This window comes from Leuresthes tenuis, unplaced genomic scaffold (genome assembly GCF_036924035.1).
Source record: "Leuresthes tenuis unplaced genomic scaffold, fLeuTen1.0.hap1 SCAF_21, whole genome shotgun sequence".
NCBI classification, from domain to species: Eukaryota; Metazoa; Chordata; class Actinopteri; order Atheriniformes; family Atherinopsidae; genus Leuresthes; species Leuresthes tenuis.
The window spans coordinates 23,050,145-23,077,087 of NW_027325375.1; the positions used below are offsets into that span (position 1 = coordinate 23,050,145).

The 26,943-nt window shown below is 42.1% G+C and overlaps 3 protein-coding genes across 3 annotated transcripts; 2 read left to right on the plus strand and 1 right to left on the minus strand.

Moving 5' to 3' along the window:
* The first annotated feature begins 1,553 nt into the window (after positions 1 to 1,553).
* Positions 1,554 to 9,647, plus strand: zbtb21 (zinc finger and BTB domain containing 21). Its single transcript, XM_072374834.1, has 2 exons — positions 1,554 to 1,659; positions 4,851 to 9,647. Exon 2 carries the CDS (start codon positions 4,853 to 4,855, stop codon positions 7,880 to 7,882), a length of 3,030 nt encoding a protein of 1,009 aa, XP_072230935.1. The 5' UTR covers positions 1,554 to 1,659; positions 4,851 to 4,852; the 3' UTR covers positions 7,883 to 9,647.
* Positions 9,648 to 11,497: 1,850 nt separating this feature from the next.
* On the minus strand, positions 11,498 to 12,894 carry atg101 (autophagy related 101). Its single transcript, XM_072374740.1, has 2 exons — positions 12,362 to 12,894; positions 11,498 to 12,268 (listed from the first exon to the last, which is right to left on the minus strand). Exons 1-2 carry the CDS (start codon positions 12,611 to 12,613, stop codon positions 11,864 to 11,866), a joined length of 657 nt encoding a protein of 218 aa, XP_072230841.1. The 5' UTR covers positions 12,614 to 12,894; the 3' UTR covers positions 11,498 to 11,863.
* A 230-nt stretch (positions 12,895 to 13,124) lies between these two features.
* On the plus strand, positions 13,125 to 26,547 carry c2cd2 (C2 calcium dependent domain containing 2). Its single transcript, XM_072374738.1, has 13 exons — positions 13,125 to 13,999; positions 14,306 to 14,401; positions 15,840 to 15,953; positions 18,721 to 18,822; positions 19,530 to 19,646; positions 20,692 to 20,800; positions 21,572 to 21,680; positions 21,788 to 21,852; positions 21,938 to 22,053; positions 22,171 to 22,333; positions 22,788 to 23,029; positions 23,270 to 23,537; positions 24,534 to 26,547. Exons 1-13 carry the CDS (start codon positions 13,718 to 13,720, stop codon positions 24,752 to 24,754), a joined length of 2,004 nt encoding a protein of 667 aa, XP_072230839.1. The 5' UTR covers positions 13,125 to 13,717; the 3' UTR covers positions 24,755 to 26,547.
* The last annotated feature ends 396 nt before the right edge of the window (positions 26,548 to 26,943 follow it).

Below are 26,943 nucleotides of genomic sequence, written 5' to 3' on the forward strand. Positions count from 1 at the left end.
AAAGAGGAGTGAGAACTTCCCTGCCATTTTCCCACATGTCTACATTCTCTTAATGTGCGGGAGCAGCAGGATGCTGCAGCTCTTGGAAATATGATTGATTCCTTAAAAAATAGGATCAAAGCTCTCTGAATGTTCTACTCATATCATATAAATAAACATATATTCATGTTTGAGGAAATCTTATTTTCTGGATCTTCTCATGCAGGCTTTTTCCTTCACAATGAAGGTTGAAAAAAATGATGGTAAGGTAATGAAGTGTGTAAATGGGCTTCATTGAGTTAAGACTTCTTAAGTGATTAAGGAATAATTACTAAGCATATGTCGACATGCTAATGCATCTGCGGCTTCAGGCCGAGACAACTACACATGAATACATTCATATCACTGGATAAAAATCTGCCCAACAAAATGTGGACTGCAGGCCTTTAATGGAACAAAAAAAAGATCATCAGGAGTGGTACAGTCTTAATCACCCTTGCTGCACCTGATCATGAGACTGTTGCCAGGTACAGTCACTGGCACAGTTTTCCAAGAAGACTTCTGTTGGCCACATACAAACAGCAACAGGTCTTCTGTGCAATAGTGACTCCTTTTGATTCTCAGACCTTATTAGTTTCACTGGGGTTAGGAGCCATCTGCATCATTAAACCAATTGAGGAAGATTCCCCACGATTGTCGGCTTTAGCAGTTATGAATTAATTTCCCACAAATTAATGTCACAAAGCAGAAATATTCGTCTTAGAAATCAATGGACGGGGCTAGGGTTTTTAGTTTTTCAGAAAATATATACGACTCTACATATCTCAAATAGATAGATAGATAGATAGATAGATAGATAGATAGATAGATAGATAGATAGATAGATAGATAGATAGATAGATAGATAGATAGATAGATAGATAGATAGATAGATAGATAGATAGATAGATAGATAGATAGATAGATAGATAGATAGATGGATAGATAGATAGATAGATAGATAGATAGATATTTAATAGACTTATTATTTTGTTCTATGGTTTTATATCCATACCAAGACCTGAGAAACTGTGTTTCGTTCTTATTGTGTTGAGTTGCTTGAATGACAATAAAGCTGAGTCTAAAAGGCAGTGCCTGTAAAAATTTACATATCCTCCTGAGGCTCAGCAATACATTTTTGTCCTCTGTCGTGGACAAGGGTTTCACAGCTTTATTTAAAAACCAAAACGGTGTACTTGGAAAAAAAACCTGTTGTTCTGTGGAGAGGACTCCATGGGCTTTAAGATGAGATAAGATGAAATGGAACTAGATTACACATGAAGTTCTAACAGTTTGTCTTAAAAAATAAAAATAAAAAAAAACTTAAGAACTGCCATACTGACCAGCATCTTTTATGGGCGTAAGAAAACAAAATTATTGACTACGTACACAAAAAAAATATGGCATATCCCTTTAAATTAGCCCCACTGTGAGGACTTCTGTTTACCACGCCTCCTGCTCCTTCACCAGCCAATCAGCGCGCAGTGCACGTGACGAGCGCTCTTCGCGATGACCTCATCCCTGGTGTGGGATGACGTCAAATTCAAGATGGATGGAATCACGATCAGCTCGCAGAAATTTACACAACACTGAATAAAGTCCTGGCTGCGTGGACGGAAGACCGTTCTCACGACGGAACGGGTAAGTGTGGACAGGCTGCCCAACTTATCGTGTAATAAAATGAGCAGGGAGGGTGAAACACAGCTGGTGGCGTGCTGTTAAGGAGAAGCTTTTTTCTCTTTTCCTCCCTGACGTAACTCGAAAGGGGGATTGTGCTGCTGTAAAACCTGACCAGCCACAACCTGTTTAGCAGGCAGCAACTGTGCCGAGTCGGGCCGGGTTGAGTCGAATCTTGGGTGGGGAGGGGGGTTGAGAGAGAGAAAACCAACAGGAAAACAGCACTTTCACCGAACATAACGGTTATGGTCACTGCCCAACACACACACACACACTCCGAGCCACTCTGTCCGCACAGTGACTGTGTTTTCATTCCGGGATTTACGGTCCACAGAAAAGGCGCTCAACTTTCTGTAGTTTTTTCCGCTCTTGATGTGACCGCCAAACCGTCGTAACTCTCCCGTTTCTTTCGCCATTTGCCCCGCGCTCTTACAGTAACGTGCGCGCGAGTTCCTAACCGAAAGCAACGTTCTTCTGCTGCAGAAGTTATGACAGGAGAAACCGAGCCACGTCTCACGGATGATCTAATGCCGAAAGCCTCACTCAGCCTCCACCTGAGGAAGCCGACACTGCGGCACGTTCCGCAGTCCTCCGAGCGTCGACTACGAGTTTTGATTAAGAGTCAACCGAGCGATGTTTAGTTTAGTTTTTAATGAATGAATGAGCTTCTTCCTATGGACATAAATAGAAAGTGTCAGCTGCTCAATAGAAGTAGCTGCCTTCCGGTTTCTGTTTTCAAAATAAGCATGCGTTGCGAAATCAGAATAATCAAAACAAACAAAAAAAAAAGGAGACTGTTTCTAATAGAAAATAAGGCATTTCTATTATAAATGTGGCTCAGATTTGACTTAATGCGCTATATTTAAAATGTGATTGTCCCCACTTCCGCGGAAGATTAAGGCATACAGAATAAATAACGATATTTTCTTTTCTTTTAATTTTCTATTGCCTTTAAACAGGCTGTTCAGGGTACACTGCAGTGTTATAAAACTCACAGAGATGCTGATGGATCTCAGAACACGGTCTTTAAATAACTATGAAATGTCAGTAGATGATTGTTCATCCAACAAATTATTCCAATTAACAGTTTAATTGTCTGTTCGATTTTATGCAACAATCATATCATAAGCCTACCGTATACTATAATATAGTATATATCATATGTATCTATATGTGTATCATATCATAGATTGCATATCATATCTTATAGGATATGTACATTTATATATATATATATATATATATATATATATATATATATATATGTTGTGTTTATATATGCAATGTTACATTTATTTCCATCCAGAGTTGCCTTAATTTTTCAGCAAGATCTTATAGTGATGATGGGTGAGTCAGACCGGGTCGCAAAGTCTTCCTCGAGCACATCAGAAAAATCTTCAATGGCGTTCAGGTCTGGACTCTGAGGTGGCCGATCCATGTGTGAAAATGATCTTTCACGCTCCCTGAACCACTCTCCATCACAGAAACAAAAATCCACTGATGGAATAACCTGGTCATTCGGTCACTTCAGATAGTCAGCTCTCTCATTCTTTGGGGTCATAACGTTGCTGAACTTAGACCTGACCAGCTGCAGCAACCCCAGATCATAGCACTGCCCCCACAGGCTTGTGCTGTAGGCACTAGGCATGATGGGTACATCCCTTCATCCGACTCTCTTCCTACCCAGAAGTGCCCATCACTCTATAACAGGGTAAATCTGGACTCATTAGACCACATGGACCTTCTTCCACTGCCACAGAGTCCAATCTTTATGCTCCCTAGCAAATTGAAGCCTCTTTTTTTTCGATTAGCCTCACTGATCAGTGGTTTTCTTAAGGCTCCACAGCTGTTTAGTCCCAATCCCTTGAGTTCCCTTAGCATTGTGCATGTGGAAATGTTCTTACTTTCACTATTAAGCATAGCCGTGAGTTCTACTGTAGTTTTTTTTAGATTTGATTTCAGGATTTCCAGGATTTTTTCATACAAGTGGATGAAGACGATTATGCAACCATAAACACGATTATCACAATGTAATTTTTTGTACTCGCGACAGGTCTACTAGTAGGGATGGGAATCGAGCTCTTCCAGTTGTTCGATTCCGTGGAATTGTTAATCCGCCTGCCTAATGACCCCGTTTATAGGTTCTGCTAACGTCATGTGCACGCTTCGTATTTTGGCTCAGAATGTGTCCAACATGGCGTTGAGGCAGAAGCGCTCCAAAGTTTGGTTACATTTCACCAAAAAGGCTGCAACACGTGCAGAGCTTTGATCATATTGAAGGGGGAAATACCTCCAAACATGCGGAAACATTTGACCACACAGCATGCAATTACTTTGCACGAATGCGGCGACTCTCGCGGGGAAGCTTGTGGCACAGCTTCTTCCGTCTCAAAAGTCCCAGATAACGTAAAACTTCCAGGTCCTGTTGATTATAACAGGGACCTCAAGTCTCACGCATTGAGTCAATAAGTGATATCGATAATGGAACCGGAATTTCTAAATTCTTAATAATTCCCATCCCTATCTACTAGTCTAAAAGTGGTTGTAAATGGAGCCATTTATTATTCATAATAGTTATTCATGATAGATATGTTAATTGATTAGTCTAATATTACAGAGAACTCCTAATCATTTTGATCCTTAGATCACTCTGTTTTGCAAAAGACGCCATAAGTATGTCTTATTATTGTTGTACCTTCAGCAGTCAGTCAGCAGTTCGGTGATACAGAAAAGAGATGAGCATGCTGTCTTCAGAAATCATTGATTCCATTAAAACCATTATTGTTCTTTAAAAGTAATCTCTTGTTTCCATATATTTCCCAGCTCAAATGAAAATCATTAGAAAGACAGAGAAAAAAAGATAACTTTCAAGACCTCTCTGGAAAAAATGATTATGCAGAAGTGCAGGGAAATGACTTATTTCTTCTTGTAGTTGATTTTTATAATCAATGCTGATATTTATGTAATGTCACATTGAGCTGATAATGCAAAGCTGACATAGACAACAGACACAACAGTGCATTCATAGCCCAGTGATGTCTTGTTTCTGTGCTCCAGCCAGAGCCAGAGTGTGCACAAGTTCATGCACATCTGCATGAAAGCTAATGACAATTTCTTTTATTCCTACACTGAAATATGTACTTCTTTTCTTTCAGCTATGGAGAGCCTTGTGCATTACAGTAACCCCTCTCATGCCCTCTCAGTGTTGGGGGCGCTTAATGAGCAGCGGCTGCGGGGCCAAATGTGTGATGTGGTACTGGCTGTGGCGGATCAGAGGTACCAGGCCCATAAGAGTGTTCTTGCTGCCAGCAGTGAGTATTTCCAGTCTCTTTTCACACGGATGGACGCAGAGTCACTGAAAGTTGTAAATCTGGACTTCTGTGAGCCTGACGCCTTCGAGATAGTTTTGAATTACATTTACTCCTCCTCACTCTTTGTGGACAAAGGCAGCCTGGCAGCCATTCAGGAGCTGGGGTACAGCCTTGGAATCCCTTTTCTCACAAACATCGTGTCAACAAGGCCACATGCATCCTACTGTGTGTCCAGAAAAAGGCTTTCATTCTCAGAGGGGGATGAGAATGATGTCCACACAAGAAGTGTCATTGTGTGTCGGGTCCAGAGTGACACAGCCCATGTCTCTCGCTCAAATTATCAGGGAAAAACATCAGAGAGATCATCATCTCCCCACTCTTCTCGAGGAGCAGCTCAGCTTCCATCTGAACACAATTCACATGAATCGGCAAGAAACTCTGAGTCCAGCAGGAAATCATCCGATCGGAGTGAAGCTTCAGAGAGGAAGTCCAGCTATCCATATGCCACCATATTAAAAGGGAACTCATCACACATCACATCTGTCAGGCCCCAACTGACATCCTCGGTTTCTTTTAGTGATGCTGAGGTTCAGCACATCAGGCTGCAGGCTGCCACTGACCAGGACACTAAAGAGCAGAATGAGGAGCCGGAACAGCGCTTTCAGGGTCAGGCCAGTGAGCTTAGCCAGATCATTGACAGGAGCGGGCCGCTAATAAAAAGCCTTCTCCGAAGATCGCTATCTATGGACAGCCCTGTTCCAATTTTCTCACCCACATTGGAGCTCAAAGAGCTGCAAAATCGAGAACAGTCGGTTGTTAGAATGGCTTCAAAAGCATCTGGATTAGAAACATCTGCCCACAATGGCAATTCAGCATCGCCTCTGGTTCTCAGGTCAAAGTATTCCAGCAGGTATGATAAAGAAACTCAGGTAGAAGGAGATGTCAGTGTGAAAGCTGAGCCCAGCAGTCCACTCGCTGACCCTATGGACATTATTCGGATCACAGTTGGAGATGCTTTGCCAGTCAGTCTAAAAGACTTGCAAACAAATTATGACCAAGGCTCCAGGGCAGACTTCAATCCTTCAGGGAAAAGAAAGGACAGGCCAGACAACAGAAGGTACCCATTCAAGAAGAGTAAATTATTCAAACAACATGCTCTTTCACTTGACGTGAACGTGACCAAAACAGTACCTCAGCATGTCAGCAGTGACCCCAGCGAGAACAGTGGGGAGCAGCCTCAGAACAAGATTTTCAAATGCTGGAATTGTTTGAAAGTTTTTCGGTCCAGCGCTGGACTACACCGTCATGTAAATATGTATCACAACCCGGAAAAGCCGTATGCTTGCGACATCTGCCACAAGCGCTTCCATACCAACTTCAAAGTGTGGACGCACTGCCAAACTCAGCATGGTGTAGTACAAAACCCAGCATCATCCTCCAGCTCCTCTGTGCTGGATGAGAAATTTCAAAAGAAGTTGATAGATATTGTACGGGAGAGAGAAATAAAGAAAGCTTTGCTCTGGAAGCTGAAGAGGAATAAGCAGGTTTTGCAGTCTCCTTCACTTTCCAAAAAGAGATCAAGGAACAGCTTCATATGCCCTTACTGTGGGAAAATGTTTGTGTTCCAGTCGCAGTACCGGCAGCATTTAAGGACACATCCTGCTGAAAAGTCTGACCAGGACACAGGCAGCGAGAGCATCCTCTACCAGGAACAGGATGAGATCATTCAGCAGAAAAACACAGGCAGCGGTGTTTACTCCTGCAGGCTTTGTAATATGAAGCTGTCATCGCTCTTAGAGCAGGGGGACCATGAGAGAGGCTGCCGACATGCAACCGTATGCCCTTACTGTGGCCTTCGATTCTCTAGCCCAGTCGTAAAGAAGGACCACGAGGCACATTGTAAGTACAAGAAACTGACATGCCTGGAATGCATGCGGACCTTCAAGTCCTCCTTCAGCATATGGCGCCACCAGGTGGAAGTCCACAACCAAAACATGATGACTGTTAAAGACCAGATTCACCTGAAGCACCAAGAAGATGACGAGGAGGCGCCTGAAATACTCAAAGAGGAGCATTACAGCGATGAGCCTACTGCCGCAGGGAGCTTTCGAGAAAACGTCAGTTATAGTGACTCCTCAGGTCCAGCTATGTATGATTCAGAAGATTCCTCGTCTTATGTGCCTGAGGACCTGAGCATGAGCCACCATGGTAAACTGGTGGTGAAGGAGGAGCCATTAGAGGAGGCGGTGAGTGACAGAGACAGCACAGAGGCTGCCAAAGCAGAGGAACCTGGGGTTTGGCCGTGTGAAAAATGCGGCAGTGTCTTCAGCTCTCGCAAAGACCTGGAACGACACCAGGAGCTGCTGTGCCACATCAAACCATTCATCTGTCACATCTGCAACAAAGCCTTCAGGACCAACTTCCGCCTTTGGAGCCACTTCCAGTCCCACATGTCAACTGCTAACGAACCTGGAACCAAAGAAATGGACAGACATCCATCGCCTCTGTCTCCCTCTCCGCCCCTGACGCCCCAAACCTCAGAGCGTCCCACCCCACAGGCGTCCGTGCTCAAATCCGCTCAGGCGACACCAGTCGCAGCGGTAATGGCCGAGGAGTCCAGCAGCCCAGAGCGCTGTAGCTCAACAGGACCCAAGTCAAAGAGGCCTGAACTAGAACCCAGCAGCCACAGCCCTCTGTCAAGATCAAACAGCATGGAAAACCCAGGTGGCCCTCATGAATCAGACACATTCTTCTACCACGCACCATCTCTCTCTGCCCTGACGTTCAAAAGGCAGTACATGTGCAAACTCTGCCACCGAACCTTCAAGACGGCCTTTAGTCTGTGGAGCCACGAGCAGAGTCACAACCACATGTAAACACTTAGAGTTAGAATTAACACACCTCAGCCTACAAAAACAAGACCATGAATGTATAGCTTATCTGCTTGCCTCCGATGTTCTATTTTGAAGTGGCCATGTATGTTAGAAGTGTAAACATGAATGTGCAATCAAGTGCTAGATTCCTCTATTAGATGATTATAAAGGTTAACTCTTTCTTTCAAAAATGACCTATAAGAATATATCTGTTTTCCAACATCCTTTATTTGTCTATTTACATTTGCAGTTGTAGGTGTTTTCAGAAAACAAAGTACAGAGTTGCTCCCCAGCTGTGGCACGCTTAACTTAAAGGTGCGGACAAAGAAGGGACAACTGTATACATTGTATTCTCAGAGTGTTAAGTGCTTTAAGGTTTTATGGCTGCAGTTCAAGTAAAGAATAATGCTTTTGCATTTATATTAGATCTGTCTTTTGGTGTGAGTGGCATCCCTTAAGATAATATTGGTGGCCTCAACAATGTATTCAATATGCACTTTGTTTAACAGTTTAGTTTTGTTATTGGAAGACAAGGTGCCCGTATGATTTCAGGCTGAAAGAGTATAAATGAGTCTCCTACTGCCTTTCAACGTTTATTTGGGGTGTTTCAGACAGATCCCTGGTGTAATAAAAAAAAAAAAAGGACCTAACACGTACTCTACTGTCTTTGTTGATCACTTCGGATGGATCTTCCTCATTTTAGCCTGCTGAATCGTTTCCACATGGATACATACAAATGAATCGGCTCGATCAACAATCGTACAATAAAAGAACGGAAATGTTCACAAATGTTGCTTAAAAAGAAATCTCACCAGCATATTTGCAGCAGGCAGGCTTTCAGACAAGTAAAAAGCTGTGGCGCGTAGGAATGCAATTTGTGGTTTGCAAAACTGTTCTCAAACAGTAAAGCTAAAAATGTTTATCAGATATTTGACACGGTTTCTTAATCTCTAAAGTCTGCAGCCCCGGTGTCATGTATACAACTTATTTTGCACTTGAGCTCTTTTGGGAATTAATTGTGCTTCACTGAGCTTCGATGGCCTTATGCAACTTTAAAAATATGAATATATATTTTCAGTCTCGTTTTACATGAAAGCACAACGGAGTTTCAGGCGACTTGTGACTCAGGCATTTCGAGGGGGGGGGGAGGTCGAGAGGACGGAAGCACGAGGAGGGCAAATCTTTTATTCTGTGAAAAGTGACATGAGTGTTCCTGCTTCCTAAAGATTTACTATAAAAGATTGTGTTTTGATTGTATTCCAGTTGCATTCTTGTACAAGTATATACTTCTGCTTCGGCTTGATGGATTAAAACTTTGTCATAAACCGTCACGACTGCCGCCACGTGGGAGACCTCCGAATGCTCCACACAAACAAACAAACTTTCTTTCTTTTTCCCCACTTTAGGAGAAGTGTAAGCTGCGTTGTGATGTGAAATTCTTTGCAGAAGCTCTGTATTGCGAATAGTGCTCTTAATTTCTTGTGAGAAAAACTCTCCGAAAGGTTTCACAGACATGGTTAGACTTGTGTACATGGAAGTGTTTGTATTCTCGATTTTTGTACCAATTTTGTTAGTAAACAAAAGTTTTATCTTTTTAGTATTCCTGTGCTCTCACTGCAATAATCAATATTTGTATTAGCATTGGTTGCATTAATGTTGCTTTTTGGAGACTTGCAGCCGTTTTGTGTTTCATTTTTCTACAGTTTTTGTGCTTCTCTTCTGTAATAAAGAGTAATGATGGAGTATATATGGATATATACACAATCAATTGTGGTATTTGAGTTATTTGGTGACTATTCTATACTTAAGATCAGGTTGTCCAGGCCTCAAAGCTACTGAATTTGAACATTAAAAGATTTCAACAACTTTAACTTTTATCAGGTAGACACCAAAGTTGTCTCGTTTCAGTCAGACTTTGTCTTCTTGATGAAGAGCTTTAACCCTAAAAATGTGATAAATCTGCCTGTAAGAATATCTCACAGTCTTACAGCTGACGTATATTATAGATATTGGGTTTATTTTGGTGCATAATAATAAGTGTGAGAAAGATCCAATCCAATGCAATTTTACGTGCTGAAATCAGCTTTTGGCTCAAGAAAACATTGACTGATATTTAAATATTGTGCCGTACACAAAAGTTTATTTGATAAACTATCCTGTAAAGAAGCTTTTATAAAAACATAATATAGAACGTAATAATAGTGACAAATTACAATGTCTGCGGCTTTAGCAGCAATAACTTGGAAGGAATTGTTTTCTGTCTGATGTTATCAGTCTCTCACATCATCGTGGAGACATTTTTTCCAACTCCTCTTGACAACGTAGCTTCAGATCATTGAGGTTTGCAGTGTTAATGTACATTTCTCTGAAGGTCCCACCACAGCATTTAAATCGATTGAAGTCTGAACTTTCACTGGACTATTGAAACCCCCTAGTAAGATGTGTGGAATTCCGTAAGATGAGATTTTTATTACCTATATGAACATATGCTGCTATAGGAAAATAACATTTGTCTTTTTCACACATAACCACAGTAATCTCAAGACTTCTGTTAGTAGTGCTGCTAAAGACAGTCATCTTTAATGCTGATTTGTGACAAGCTAACAAAAACTGTAAAAATTACGTATTCTTTTCTGTTAGCTATTCTGTTGTAGCTCTGCTGCTGTGTTTGGGATCATTGTCCTGTTGATGTGCCATTTTCAGCCCAGCTTTAGCTGTCAGACAGATGGCCTCACATTTGAATCTAGAATACTTTGGTATACAGAGCAGTTCATGGTGGACTCAATGACTGCAAGGTGCCCAGGTCCTGTGGCTCCAGAACAAGCCCAAATCATCAGCCCTCCACCACCGTGCTTGACAGTTGGTATGAGGTGTTTGGTTTTCTCCAAACATGCTGCTGTGCATTATGACCAAACATCTCCACTTTGGTCTCATCTGTCCAAAGGACTTTGTTCCAGAAGTCTTGTGGTTTGTTTAGATGTAACTTTACAAACCTAAGCTGTGCTAAGGTCTTTCCTCCTTGACATTTTGTTAACACACACCTCAGTGCTCAAGACCAGCACACTGTTTTTTTAGGGGTGCACATACTGATTATCACTTAATCAGTGCATTTGATTAGTGAACCCAGGCTGAGACTAACTCTGTGGAAGCAGTGAGGCTGTACTTAAAATGCATGTGTTTTTGTTAAATAATATCAACACTGTGTTATGTGTCATGCGTTGCCCTCTGATATCTTTTTCAAATGATTCTACACATAGAATCAAAGTAATCTTACGCACATGCTGCTCTCCTGCTGGCAAACAGATAACCCTGAGCCAGGGGGGCCGTCAATTTCAAGCTGCGGGCCACCGTGTCACTTTCTGACTGGAAACCAGGAAGTGAACTTAGGAAGTGTTTGCTGTTACTTGGAAAAACGACAAAATGGAAATCCTGTTCTAACCCGTGTGTAAGGTCACACTAACCATAAAACTGTATCCAGAGAGGAAGTTTTCCCATGGATGAGGAAATCTGTTTCAAAACTCAGCTCTACGTTTTGCATGAAAATCAGACTTTATCTTATCTGTTACAGGGTTGAAGAAGCGATCTGTTCTTTAAAAAAAAAAGCCAATTTGACTTCAGTGACACACAAGGAACAACATTTATTGTAAAGATTTACAATTATTTACAGATGCATAATCAGCAGCGCAACCTATGGAAGGATCTAATCAAGTGTATGATGTTATTACTATATTTATAATGTGATCCTCAGCGCCGGATGGATGGGTAGAGACAGCTTGCCAACATAACATCTTTAAAATAAAGAATACATCATTAAAATATTAAAATTCAAGCTAGATGGAATCGTGGGAGACATCAGTGAAGTGATTATATTGACACTGCCTCGGGGCACAAAGAACAGCCTATGTTTCTGGACAAAAAAAAAAAGTTGTGAAACATTACTACAGATATTAATAGATGATCCATATCTTCTGTGTCAGAGGATCCTCACAGCGCCAGAGTGTCTTTTATCAGTCTTCTCATGGTGGTGCTTACAGAGGTGCCCAGTGAGTCAGTGATCTGGTAAGTGATTTTGTAAAGGTAAGGCTGGACATCTTTCAGACTAGTGTCGAAAACGTTGTCCACTTCAGACTGGGTGGGCATCTTCGGCAGGTATTCATGGCGGTTTATGACCTCAACAACGTTGATCACCTTCTCACCCAGCTTTTCACCCACTTTCTCTCTGCAGATCTGTCTCTCCTGCTCATTAGCCAGGTTCACAACGTTAACTTTGATGCTCCACACTTCCCAGGGGATGCACTCGTCAGAAAAGGGCCAGCGAGACTTCTTCTTCTGGTAGAACTCCAGGGATATCTGCCCCATGCCGTCGCTGCCAGAGTTGCTCAAAGCATCCTATAACCAAAACAGACACCACAGCTCAGTCAAAAATAACAGGCCTCTCTCACGCATGACAGTCAACAATCACATGCTAAAACCACCAATTACCTTGAATTCAGACACAGCCTTCCTGATCACCCTGTCCAGCTCCTCTGACGACACCCTCACAAAGGTGAAATCGATAAAATCGCAGTCGATGTCCTGTGTGCCCACGGTGCCGATGGAGTAGGTGCCCTCTTTTTTGTAGTGAAACTTTCCGGTGCTGCGATGCAGTAAAATGGTGTGCAGTAAGGCCAGCATAGCTTCTTCAACCTGCCGCGCCTCCACCGTCACTTCAAGAACTTCCGAGCGACAATTCATGGCGAAATTAGGCTTATTTCCATTTACAAACGACGAATGGAGTAGGGTGACTAGCTCTTCTTATGACGAAGATATACTTTGTTTACCTCTAGAAATGGGCGGAGACTATCGAGCGCTGTATTTGCTGTTTTTTCCAAACAAAACAGCTTTCCTATTCGGAAAACCTTACCTTCTAATCAAATGTATAAGCACTGAAAGCACATACATTTCAGCAAAACAAAGCTAGCAATATTTGTTACACCAACACGTCAGGATGTGTAATGATGACAGTGGGACAATCTACGGTAAGTTACGTAGTCCAAAATAGTGGTGAGCGCTCTAAGTGTTTTTTCTCACGTAACTTCGACTTTAAATTTAGCTTGATTTATTTGTTATAATTTCAAAGACTGGTTTTTATTTTTATTTTCTTAAATAATCTTCTTGAAGCCTCGTTGCAGCCTCATTTGGGAAAAATACTTCGCATGACCGCTTAACGAAAACGGACGCTTGTAGTTCTCGCGTTGCATTCTGGGAGTTACAGTTTGTGCCACATATCCGTTTCTATAAGGTAACTTTGTACAGTCAGACAGAGCCGCTAAACAAATCCAGCGGGACGGACTGAACTCTTCACCTCCAGGATGTTTAACTGGGACTTTTATTTCATACCTGGATGTCGTTCGGTGGAGTATATCAACGAACATTGGAAATAAGACTTTTTGGGAAAACTTTTGCGGCTCTTTAGCTAATGAGGAATAGCTAGTTTAGCGAACCGTTGCGAAGATTAGCCGACGAAGCTAACAACTGTATTCAATGAGAGGACTGTGTCTTTCTGCTGGGTTGTTTGAACCCAGACTATTTTTGGCTTTTTGACAGTGGTCCAGGTCTCCGCATGCATTTTGCGTAGATTGGGGCCTCTGTAGAGCTTTTTAAACGCTGCTATATAGCACAGCATGGTTGACTATAAACAGAATAAGTAAAGGGGGTTGATATGAGTGCTGTTAGCAGTTAAGGACGATTGTTTCTATTGATTTCACCGTTCCTTAACCAAATAACTACTACAAGGATGTCAGGAAGTTCCACAACGGAGGTGTGTTAAGCTGTGACCACTGCTTTCATTTGCAAATAATGTCCGACTTGGAAAATTCCAGCTCCTATTTAGGTTTGGAGGACCCGCAGTGGCTATGCATGGTCACACTGTTTTTCGCATCCCTGGTTACTCTGGTGGTGTATTTCACGCAGTACTTCCAACATTGGATTGTAGGGAATAAACGGAGAGCAACAGAGGACAATGCGGCGGAGGAGGACGCAGCCGCTCTGCTGGGATGGGCGCTGTCACTACAAAGCTGGAAAAGTCAGTGGAGGGGAGCTTGGTGCAGGGCTTTAAATGACGAGTCAATGAAGCGTGGGGTAAGTCTCATGACCACCAAGCCAGCCACTGCCCTGTGTGACAGGTGACTTCAGTTAAAGCAAGTGTAACGTGTTATGTTATGAAACAGAGTTGCTAAAATCTGATATAATCCTCTTATAATGATACCCTGTGGATTCACTTTCCAACATTTTAACACAAGCCATTGGCCAATGTCACTTCACCACATCTGTTTCTTGGAATTGTTAAGTCAGGACACGTGAGATTTACTGGCACGATCTATCAAGATTGACACCTTGTGAAATAATTTGTTGTTGTTTTGATGGCTCTGCCTTCTTACTCATCAGGGCGCTATTTTGTTGATGTTCGAAGAGGATGGTCTTGAGGCATCAGAACTGAAGGTCAGCAAAGTCTCCAGCTTTCAGAAGTCTGCCAGGAACAAGGTAAAAATAATGTAAAAAAATATACAAAGTTCAGCTGATCAATTGATTTATTCTTCAGAAATAACCATCCTCCATCCCAGCTTTCCTCCTCTAATTCATCAGAGAGGGAGCTTCTCAACAGTTATACTGCTGCATTTCAGCTGGCAGTAGACAAGCACTGACTCATCAGCCTGCCAGATTTATTGAAGTCCCCCCCCCCCCCCCCCTCTCTGAGTTTAGAGTCACCAGATTAATCGCCTTAGCATTTTTCCTGTACTCCGAATGCTCGCTAAGCTAATCAAACGACACCACAAATGCACACTTCTGCTTTCATCAGTTGTACAAATTGTGTCGCAACCGGCTCCAGAATGTGTGCAAACCAAACCGCCACCAGAGAGCTTTTATTTTTCAGAGAGGTCGGAGAGGGTCAAACTGCTCGCCATGTTTCCTGACATGGTCGGCTTTGCAGTGCTCCCCATGCAAACTCAGCCCTTCCTTTGTGATTGTCATGATAGAGAGCAGGTGCTCTGTTGTTGAATGTGCAGAGTTTAATGAACAGAGGCTTATTTTACCCACATGCTGTGTGTGTGTGTGTGTGTTTAAGAAGCTTATATAGCTGTGAAGCTCAGCGCTGAGGAGGAGCAGGTGGACAGGAATGCACAAGCACATATTTATGTTTTAGTTTCCTCCTACAATGATCTCATTATGAAACTGGCCTCAAAGTTACTCACTCTGTATTGATATTAGCTTGAGGGCACTGACTGAATCTGTTTCTCGTAAGAGGATGACACTTCTCCAACAGTGGTAATTTATTCATTTAAAGCTGCTTTCCCTTGGAAGCTGCCATACTTGTCTGACTTCAGTGTGAACAGAAAGTCTAAATATGAGATTAGTGTGGAATTATCCAAGGTTTTATTTCACCCTGTTTGTGGGGCAAGCTTCTAGTGTAAGATTTCTCACAGAATGAGACTTTATGTATTAGTATTTAATAATGAGACTTAAAAAGCTTTTCACACACAGCACCTTTAAGGCACAAAGCCTCCTCACAGCAGTGGCACACAAGAGGTTTGTAATGCAGCCAGAAATATATTTCATAGGTCGACATGATGAATATGGTGAATCTGACAGGCACTAGTCACGTGTCACCTGAGTCAACCTGGATTGCTTTATATTGTTGCTGAAGAGGTATGATCATGGATTGCAGTGAATGATATGTTTCATTGGCTTAGGTCTGCCTCAAGCTGACCGATGGCTCTTTTTTTCCCTCTCTGATACAATCAGCAGTGACATTATGCAGATATGTGAGAGAGACATACACCACAAAATGTTTGGGTTTGTCAGATGTATAAATATATATATATTTGTGTGTGTGTGTGTGAGAGAGAGAGAGGGACTGCATCAGCGCTTACATTCCCAGTAGATTTACATTACACTAATGCTTCACTTTGTCTTCCAACAGACCGCTCGCTGCAGTGTGGTTGGGGAGAAGCTGCAGTTCTCTCTCGGCGCAGCGTCGACAGCCACAGCAGCTCCTTGGAAATACACAGCATGTATAGCCCCACTAGAGCTGCAGGTAAATTCTCTATCAAGCTGTGCATTGCATGAAACTAAACCGCTTATTTTCATTTGCAAAATATCCTTTTAACGATGAGCCCCCCCTGAAAACAGAGTTACTTCCTTTGGAAATCGTTGTAGTTTAGTTTAATGGTAGAGTTTATTGGACATGGTGCGCTGCCCAGCATTAGGTCACCGCTGGCATCGGCATTAGATTTAATGGTGAGGGTTTCTTTCAGTGCTTGGCAAATGTCCCAAAGAGCTCATTAAACCGCCACGTCCGGCCATTTGTCGGGGGTCCATACAGGATTGATGACACTGTAAAGTTATGACCAGATAAGTAATGAGACCTTGTTCTTACTCAGAAATGACTACAGTTTATATGATTTATCATGCTTCAATCTGACTGTAATCATCTCTTAAATGAGATATTTCAACAGATTTTTTTCTCTCTTCCATCTGTGGATTTGCAGCATTGTTGAAATAAAGTGGGACTAAAGGTGTTGAAGTATCGCTGTTGGTTATACTGTCCATTAACCTCCGCTTAGCTTTTATCCTGTTCATATTTTCAGTGTTGAACCTTCACTGATGTATAGAGTAAATGGCTACATAAGCTACCCCGATTGTATTAAGACTATCCTTAAGCCAATAAGGTGCTTGTCACTATCCTAAGCTCATTGCGCTTTAAATACAACCTGCCTTAAAAGCTAGATGGCTAAAGTCAGGAGTAGTGTTTTTGTTTGTTTTGATCTTGAATCTGTAAAAAGGAAGCCTCTTTCCTCCTTTTCAATATCACTGTTTTGGATTAGTCTGGAAAAATTAGAGAGCCCTTTGAAATCCTTCCATCCATCCGCTGGAGCATTTGTGAGATCCCAAACTAAATACTCCTGGTTTGTCATTTGATAAATGCTGGGATATGTGGGACAGAGGTCCCCAGGCATGTAGTGTTTATGAAGACAACTATACAGCCAGTGCACTAGGTGTGCTGCGAAGAGTAGTTTGTTTTTTAACACTACTCTGCTGCGTCACATGGCCCGCAGCATGTGATGAGGAGCACCCAGGTCACATGCATTCTCCTAGTGTAATATTCATGTATGAAATGCAAACACTGTTTACTCATCTATAGAGTGACTTCACAGCAGACACTTCCCTTTCCAAACCATTTAATTGCCACATAATCAATGAATGCACTAATGTCCCACATGAGAGGAAAATGTCTGTTCCTCGGTGTTAAAGGGAAATTCCAGTCATTTTCACATATGTTATGAGCTCTATGATTAAAAGGGCCAAAAACGATTAGAACTGATCTAATACTAAGTACAAACCGTATACCTTCTAACTGCAAAATAGCTACAATGTTTCCCTGCCAGACGTTTGTATTTAATGATCTGCAACAGGTCTCTCCTCATCTTGCTTGCAGTTGGATTTTTCATGAGCTTTGCGAGATCGCACTCTGGAGAGGATCAATCTCACCAGGCTCCAAGTTAATTCTTTCAGATCAGTCGGAGGTTTTTGTTGTCTTTTGTAGACATTAGTTTTGACTGCGTTTACTGAAAGAACAACACTGAGGGCCTGTCTTGCTCCAAGAGATCTTTGACGTCTTTGATAGCCTCCGTGCTTGCTGAATGGTTCAAAACAACTTCCACAGCCGACTTTAATTGGCAACAAACCATCCTGCGTAATAGGTGTGATATCTCTGCTGTTGGGAAAGCAAAAGGGTGCTGTGGTCTCATCATATACACTTCTACTTGTTTTGGTAAAGACTTGCAGAGTTGTGAGACCTCTTCATTCATTGCAATACTTATTCTGTGGACTGTTCTTCCACTTCTTCTCTCACGTCTTCCTGCAGCAGCTCACCTCCTACAAAGTTTCAGAGCAAGATCGCTGTCTCTGTAAGAATGCAGTCCATACAGCTGTCAGGCACTTAAAATAACAGTCTGAGCCTGTCGTTGGCGAAGACAGGCACTTCACATCGATGCAAACCGTTTCCTCTTTGGATTATGTCTCAATCGTCTTGCAGTCGTCGGTTCCAGTGACAGAAAATAGGGCCCAGGTTTGAAAATGCTAGAATTCTTTTAATGTTATTATTTCAAGTGATTTATGTAAATAGATCCAGCCCGATAACCGTTGGCTAGGATGTTCTTCTGCCATCTAAGCATTCTGGTTACTCTCTGACGAGGCCTTTGTTTGGCATCAGATAGGCGCCTGTTCAGTCCTACACTGGAATCCAGACATGCTGGGGCAGGATGGCCCAGTCTATTTTTCTCTCACTCTCTTTTCTCCCCTGTTTATTTTACAGCCTTCTCTCTCTTGGAGTGATGTGATGATATAGTTGATGATATTATCTAAGGAACATTTCTCCTGTGTGTCGGGCTCAAGAGGATTTTCTTCGCTTGTCCTGAGTTATTTTTGAGCTTGTGAACAGAGACGTCATTAGAAAATACACCTCAATAACGATTTTGTACAAGTAATAGTGTCTATTAGCAACTTTAATAACAGTGAACTCTCAATGCATTCATGGTGTTTGTGGTTATGCCATCCTAATGATAGAAATTCTTTGGTTTTAGTGAAAAATATTGTAATTAATACCAAATAAATATTGGCATTTCTATAATTGAATAATCTCACAACAAAGCTGGAAATGTATCTTCAGGGGAGGTTTCTTTTCCCCTCGTGCCCTCTCTGAGAATGTCCAGAGAATGAACTTATTAGCACTCTATGGCTTGTTGATACATTGGCATCATGAATGCATGTTTAATGCACATGTTTGCTTGTCTCTTTGTCAGCTTCGTCTATATATGCGAGAAGCCGAAGATGAAATTAAGGTGAGCTGGGAAGTTTCTCATCTGGACACAGAGCAGCTGCAGGTGACACCCACTTTCACCCAGGTAATTTTGAAGCTGCACACAAAGAAGACCTGCAAGCTGTGGGTGAAATATTCAAATCTGACTGAATTACAATGTTTACTTTGTGTTATAATCTGTGACAAGTTCTCAAAATATCGCTCTGGTGGGTAGTTGGTTTTTTTTTTTTTTGCCAAAACAGTTATCTATTAAAAATCTACTGTCTAAGAGTTGCTACCTTATTTGATTGGTATTTTACTGTAACCATAACCAAGCAACAATCTGTGGTCAGTCTTTGTCTGTCTTGAGACTGTGAAAAGAAGGAAGTGACTCTGATAGGTTGTCAAAGGTCTAATGAGGAAGTCTTAAGTCATTTAAAGTATTAAGCATTCGATAAGCTTTCTTTTAATTTTGATCCTTCAGTATATCTGATAACAAATATCTTCAGGATACACTGGTTTACTAATGTGAAAATAGAAAAATAAGGAAATCTTATTGTTCTTGATTCTATATAGGCTGATTATCACAGACCTATGTCTGAGCGGGGTTAGAGGAGAGGTTTGGGGCAAGATTCTGTTTAGTAAATAAGTAACAGGTTTCACAGCAGTGTGGAGTTGTTCCAGATTAAGATCTTCCTCTTTGAAAGAAAGTAAGAACAGGAAAAACGGGGCACATTGTTTTGGGATGTTATGTTTCAGGTTGACACTGCAGCAGGGTGTGATTGTTCTGATGTTGTCCTCTTTCTCTACCAGGACGGCACCAACACTTACAGTGCAGCAGCCATAAAGGAGCAGTTGAAACAGCTGTTATGTGCGACTCGTCCCTCTGTGCGAATGAGCTGCAGGCCTGCTCAGGCCTCAGAGGTCAGGGTGAGTGGACGACTCGTGTCCCAGGCAAGATTGTGCTGGAATCTGGCTAAATTAACCGTATTTAGCCGTAGTTTTCTGTCCGAACTCATCTTTTTTTGGTGACAGACTCAGTTTTTATTTCTCACAGTAGCTGCTCTAGATGTGTGGTGTTTCCTGTACATTACTGGAGAAGCAGAAGATTCGTAGCTGTAGATAAAATGCTTTTACCAAGTTTATTGTGCTCTCGTGCCTTACAAAGGACTCTTACTTCCGTGTCCTTTGGTTAGTAATCATATGATGTCATGCCAAATGTTTGAGCACGCCATGCATTGTACATTTATGTAAACAGTTATTAGAACTGACAGAAACAGCACGACACAGTTATGACATGTTCTAAGTCTCCATGAAATGCTCCAGTAGGTCTTACAGAATCTCATGTTAGAAACCTGTTTTTACCTTCAGTAAATCATAAATAACACCATATACTCATTAACAAGGTCAAAAGTAATTAATTAAAATGAGAATACGTAATTAGAAAGTGTTGATTCATTCACCAGGAATCGTCAGCTGTTTTACCGTGGAGTGAATAATCCTTGGTTTTCAAGTTTTAAAATGATCAAACACTGATCAGTACCCTGATCTGAGCTGCTCTAACCGAGACGGCAGCCGTGCAGATTTTCAGTCCTGCTCAAAATCGGCCTCTGATGCTGTTGAGAGTTCATGATGACACAAAGACTCGTTGTTTGGTCTTTTTGGTGTTTAAACATTTGTAGTTGTGATGCAAATTATCCAGGAATTTGCATTAGAACTACCGGAAAGCAACATTTTCAAGTACAATGCAAATCGTGGACAAGAGGAACTTCTGTACACGGGGTCAGTCCGCTCAGAGTCCTCCTTTCATGTTCAAACCATGCGTGTGTTTTTGACTTGCAAATGCACATTAAAGAACACATTTATTAGCAGTGTTGGCCCGTGATGACCTCTGAGACTGTGGTGTGACTTCTGTATGAAACACCTCTGAATGCATTTCATTGCTCACCTTGCTGAGCTATGGTTCCTCTCATAGGAAGCACACGACAAAGTGACGTCTCCCCCGAAGCCCCCTCGTGCCCACGACTGGAAGCTGCTTGTGAAAAACATCCGGGTCACACTCAATCAGGAGGAGGATGCTGCAGGTCGGTTGCATGTCTGCTTGTGTTTTCATGTCAATAAAAAAAGCATGGGTTGTATTTAACCAAAATGTTTAACTACCCTCCCTTTTACACGCTTCACTAATCAAGGAAGCAGACATGGTACATGTTTAAAAAGGGTGTCTGGTTAATCATCTTAGCAGCACGGGACTGTATGTGTCAACCTGACTAATGTTTATCGCTGTAGACTGCGCATCTCCAGGGACCGGGGAGATTTATTTGTAAGCTACTCTCCTGAACTGAACAGGGTTGGCATTATGTTACAGTAACAGTACACCCACATCACTAACACCACACCCTACATGGGGGCACAGCCCAGGACAGACGAATCCCTTGAGTTCAGAGGAAAATCAAGGTTAATGATTGCTATTTTGAGTTAATGAGTGGTTGTTTAAAATATTGTCCAGTGAGTCACATTTTAGACTTTAACATCACCTCCTACAACTTTGTTTTGGTGGTTTCTGTGATGAGTCATTCTGCAATAGTGAGTCAGCTGTTCTCGACACTTCCTCTTCAGCATTTATCCCCGCTCCTAATCCTCCACAACAGAGACATGACGCAGCACTCAACTCTACACTGTATATTTTACAGCCTTCATGTCAGGAACACTCCCGCTTTAGTTTTATGCGAGACGTTCAGTTTGTGAGCTTTCTTCTTCTCAATCAATACCATTTACTCTCGTTTGAGAGAGTGTATATGCTGACCTCCCTGTTGATGAATTAGTGATTATTGGTGCGTTTTTGTTCTCGTTTACAGGCAGCATGAATCCTCTGTGTGTGCTGCAGTTAGACGACCCACCACAGAGGTTTAACACCTCAGTTTTGAAGAACACAAACAATCCTGCCTGGGACCAGCCATTCATCTTGTAAATTTGGCCACACTTTCCATCGCTGCATTTGCTAAAGTTTGTTTTTAAATGAGCAAAGTGCACAAATATGTTCCACAATTCTCTTATTTTTTCTGTCTCACCAGTGAATTGAATGGACGATCAAAAGAGCTCAATGTTCAGCTGATGGATGATGGACAACCTCCAGAGAGTAAGGAAAACTGAGGCTATTAGTTGTAACTGTCACATGTTTTGGGGCAAAGTTACTCAATTAAGTTCCTCTTTTTTGTTCTCAGAGTCCTTACTGGGTCAGGTGTCGGTGCCTTTCGATCTTGTTAAGAAGGAGCCCAAAGGACAGCAAACATTTGCACTCATGACCAAAGACATGGTGACTGGATCTCTCACTACTGACGTAAGGCCATCAACACCGTGACGTCGCATTTGCCTTGAATATCAACAGATTTGGCAGAATTGCATCTGTGCATCTTTTCATTTACACAGAATGTTAACTTTGAGCTTTATCTTTAAGTTTACCTACCTGGAGCCCAGTGAGGTGAGGTCCTGGCACCCTCCCACTCCAGCCTCCAATAAGAAGGTGGAGATGGACCGTACAGTCATGCCCTGTGGCACTGTGGTCACCACCATCACTGCAGTGAAGAGTAAACCAGGGCGACCTCCCCCTATCAACATAGGTACAACACCAGAAACAATGAGAGCACTCAGAAGGGCAGGGATGTTGCCCCACCATTTTTCATATGTCAAGAGTAATCTGGAGATTAAACCATGAGAGATGTCTAATTCAAATTGATAATCTCTACATATAAGACGAGCCTCTATTTGTTCCTCTTGTGTATTAATATGACATTCAAGTGACAGCTTCTCTTTTTAAAGCTACTTTTTTTAGGATTATAGCATTTCTTGTGTTTTCCTGTTTTAATCTTTAAAGCTATCCTTGTGATACTTATATACAGTATATTATATATCATAGCACTACATTTACATAAGTTTGTGTAGACCTGGGTTTGAATTTCCACATCTCAGTACAATGATAGACATTTTAAATGAGAGTATATCATTACTAACCAGTTAGTTCACTTAAGTTGCCCGAGAATGATATCATTAAAACCGTTTTTTGTTTCTCCTCAGATCCTGCCCTGAAGCCGGTAGTCCAAAAGCCCAAACTCGCCGAGCGTCGCGTTTCGGAGCAGGTGTCTATGCTCGGGGGCACTGTGAGTAAGGCCTTGTCCTCATCTGACACCGAGCTGCTGATGCTCAACGGAACAGACCCGGTGGCTGAAGCAGCAATCAGACAGCTCCATCAGTCTGCCAAGCAGAAGCTCAAGTCCCCGGTGAAGAAGAGTACCATCATCATCTCGGGCATTGCCAAAGTAAGGATGAGCTGATCAAAATCTCCTCGCCTCTGTATCGTATTTTTTCACTTTTGCTATTTCGCGTCGGTTGAGTTTTTCCACGTTTTGATATGTTGGGATTTGAGGAAGAGGAAGGTTGGGTTTCTGCCTGCTGGGTAAAGTCACATAATGCTGAGAGGCCTCTGACAGGAATTTAAATGATTTTCACAAAGGGAAACAGGTCTTGTTTTTTAAAAGGGAACATGCTTTATTTCCCAGACGCCCTTGTCTCAGGACGATGAGCTGGCTCTGATGGCGGGCTATGCTGCCGCGATGGACGCCTCGATGTCAGAGAGCAGCTCCACTCAGGATGTGACCATAGCGATTGCATCAGGGACCAGTAGCCCTCCAGAGTCGTCCGAACCCCAGGAGGGTCCCACCGGGGAAGGCCGGCCTCCAGAGGACTGGGAGAGCCAAACCGGAGAGGAACTCAACCATACTTCGCTTTCCATGTGTGTATCTGAGGCGAGCTGCAAGAAGAGCAGAGGTAAGAAGTCACAGAGGGAGCTCATTGATGGATCTAACTGAGGAAGGACACAACAGTGTCTCATCTTTTTAAGAGCATTATTAGATAATTCATAGATGTTTGTGCCTGGAAGACTGTACATGGTCAGTTTTATCTGTTTGGCTGTTGCTCCTCAGTGATTCAGTCTGTTTTTGTCCTCTTCTCTTCCCTTCTTACTGTTTGAACCTTTCCTTTTTGAACTTTCACAACTGCCGTCTTAGAGGAGAGCAATGCTAAGCACACATTTTGTCCAGATGAGTAAGTTATTACCTCATGAGCTACTTGTAGCATCCTCAGTACTCTGGTATATGTAGTTTCTTCTAGCTCTAGAGTAGATAACACTAGTTTTCCCTAATGTCAGATTCATTATTTGGTTCCTGTGAAATCACTTAGATGATAAAGATGTAGTGGGCTGAACAATATAGTCAAAGTGCTTTGAATGTTTTTGGCACATTCACATAGATGACAACATACGCTGTGAGGACAACGTCACACGATGAAAATCTGACATCTAACTGAAATTGAAGTAAAACCTAGAATCTGTGCAATATATTGTTCAGCCTGTTTCTGTGGGAATGTTACATTTCGAAGGATGAAGTAATCCACGCAGCTTGAGGATATTCAGATCACTTGAATGCAGAAAGAATGCAGCTGCTCTCTCTTGGTACAGTTACAATGTGTTAGCTGGTGATTAAATGACCATTTTAAAGGAATGAATAGTGTTTTGTTTTTTTTGTTTTGTTTTGTTTTTCCCCAATTAATCAATGCAACATGTGTCATTAGCAACAATTTCCAACTAACACGAACTCTGTGCCACTGCTGCTTCGCTCATCTTCTGGTCTCGACCTTCAGATACTTCACAGTATTAATAGTTACGCCTGATTTGTTTTTATTTCACTCACTATTTAGCCTTGAATGGTGTCATCTTGACCGTGTCCTTGTCTCAGGCAGCGTTAAAAGCTGTTTTGTTTTCTACAGGAAGCTTCCTTCAGAAGAGTGCCAAGCTCTTCTTCCGGCGGCGTCACCAACGCAAAGAACCGGGGATGAGCCAGTCGCACAATGACCTGGTTTACCTCGAGTCTCCGGCCGGAGTGGAGCGGGCCAGCCGAACCGCCACGCTTAGCCGCATGCTTAGTCGCAAGAAAAAGAGTAAGAACAAAGCTAATGGCTCTACCTCCATGGGGGAGCCACATGCGTGACCCCTCACAGCCCTTCACCTCAGTCCCTCCCACAACTACCATCATCACCTCAGAAGTTGCACTGGCAAACATCCTGGCTAACCTACTCCCCCTAATGCCTGATCTGCATCCTGGGGCTCCTGCACTGTGAATGGGAAGGCTGAGCAGATGGAAAAAGCCTTCTTTTATAGCCGTATCCCTCTTCAACACTTCTAATAAGAAGCTGACATTCCACCTAAAGCTACTGTGTGCATATGTGGATGATGGTAACCTGTCCTGGGTCGGTGGCTTTTCCGAGGATGTCATTGCGCATGTTTCTTTCTGATTTTATGCAACATTTTGACATCTTAAGTGCTTTTATGATCTGGTTATGGTCAGACGGGACTTTTATGGGTTATCCCTCCTTACCTCCCTGAGGGTGAAGAGAAAACTCCCTGCTGCAAACCGTAAGTTTCCTACGGTGGATCAACAGGGCCAAAGACAAAGAGCAGAGTGGTGCTTGTATGATTTGCACAATTTGAGTACCTTTTATTGAAAGTGCAATGACAGAAGCTACTCTTTTCATACAGACTTTTCTTTAGTTCTTCATGTTAAACACATTCACAAAGGGAGATAATCTGTTCACCGCACATCTGGCCCAAGTGAGAGAATTATATGACCACTTTGACACTAATTATATGAAATAAGTTGTTTTAAATTTTTTTTTTTTAAATGTATCCCAAATAAGACTTGATGAGGTATTTAATATTAATTTGGTGTATTGAGAGTCCTTAGATTCCTACATTTTATTTCTTATTTTTTATGCTGTAGTCTTTATTCCCGTATCAATTTACACGATGAAGGGGTATTGATAAGGGATCAGGCATCAGACGGCAACTTAACAAAAAAGGGGAGGAGGAGGGGGTGTGTCTGAATACTCTAAATGCATTTATAAAAACTGTAAAACGCAGTTGTCCTGTGAAAAGATGGCAAAATGAGTTGTTTCGGACTAGTTGCTGGCATGCACAGAGTTGATGTTGTCATGCACCATTAGTCATTAACGTAAATTCACAGTTTTCTAAGGAAGAAGCCGGATGCTTTGAAGCTTCTGCAGTGTTTTTAAGTGATCCACAACTTTCTATTTGTCTTCCGAAGAGGATTCCTTCTGTACACTACTGCTGTCAGCAGGGTTGTTCATGTGTCAAAAGGGAACTGAATGGACGTTTATCCAGGGACTGTGATGCTACCCATTTTTGCCATACTTGTTAAATTAATTTAAACTTGTTCTGCTCTCGTTTCATTTCTCCAAAACAGCTGAACGGAAGAAACTCTTCTCTCTGTCATTTCATGTTTTATTGGTTTCATAACATGTGGCTTGAACACGAGAACAAAACACAGTGTGCACGGCTTTTGGGGAGCAACCAAGTAATCTGATTGCTTTTTCTTTTTTTTTTATCCAGCTAATGATTGTATTTTTGTGAGCAGCTTGTTTCTGTACATCATTTTAACTACTGTTAAGTTATTCTGCTTGGAGAACCGAAGCAGCACAGTGACCGAATTGACAAATCGCCTTACAGTTACGCTGAGCTTGATGTCACGGCTGCTCTTGACTTGGTCCTGAGGTTTCATCCATCACCAGACAGGCCTGAAGGACTGTAGAGAGCAAGAAGTCTATGCACATATCTGTTTACTGAGTGTTTACATTAATTGGACTACCTGACAATTGGCAACACTTTTTCTTATGACAGCACTCATCTGCAGAAACGGTGCAGGTGACTTTGTGTCGTGGTACATACACGGCGGTGCTGTAAGTCATCCACCATCACGGTTTGCAGCCTGTTTGAGTAAAAAAATGAATGAATCCAGGTTCTAACCGAAGACGATTCGGACAGAAACACCTGCGCTCTGAGGAATGGAAGGGAAAACGGGTCTTTTCAATCACCCTCAGCTTCAGAGCCCTCGTTACAGCTTGCAAATATCAGCTACTGTTGTGCATTCAGTAAGGATTAGGGCCATATGTGATTATTAAAGCGCTTCCTTATGTTTGCTGTCTGCTCTGTGCACATAAAAACTGGCTGAGTCAAGAGCTGCAGAATATCAGTCCTGTCCCTGCAAGAACTGTAACTAAAACGCAAATGAGGAGATTTCATTTTCAGCAATAAATATTGAGTGAATAATTGAGATTGTGGTGACATTTCTTTCAGTATTCTAAATATGGATCGCATCAGTTT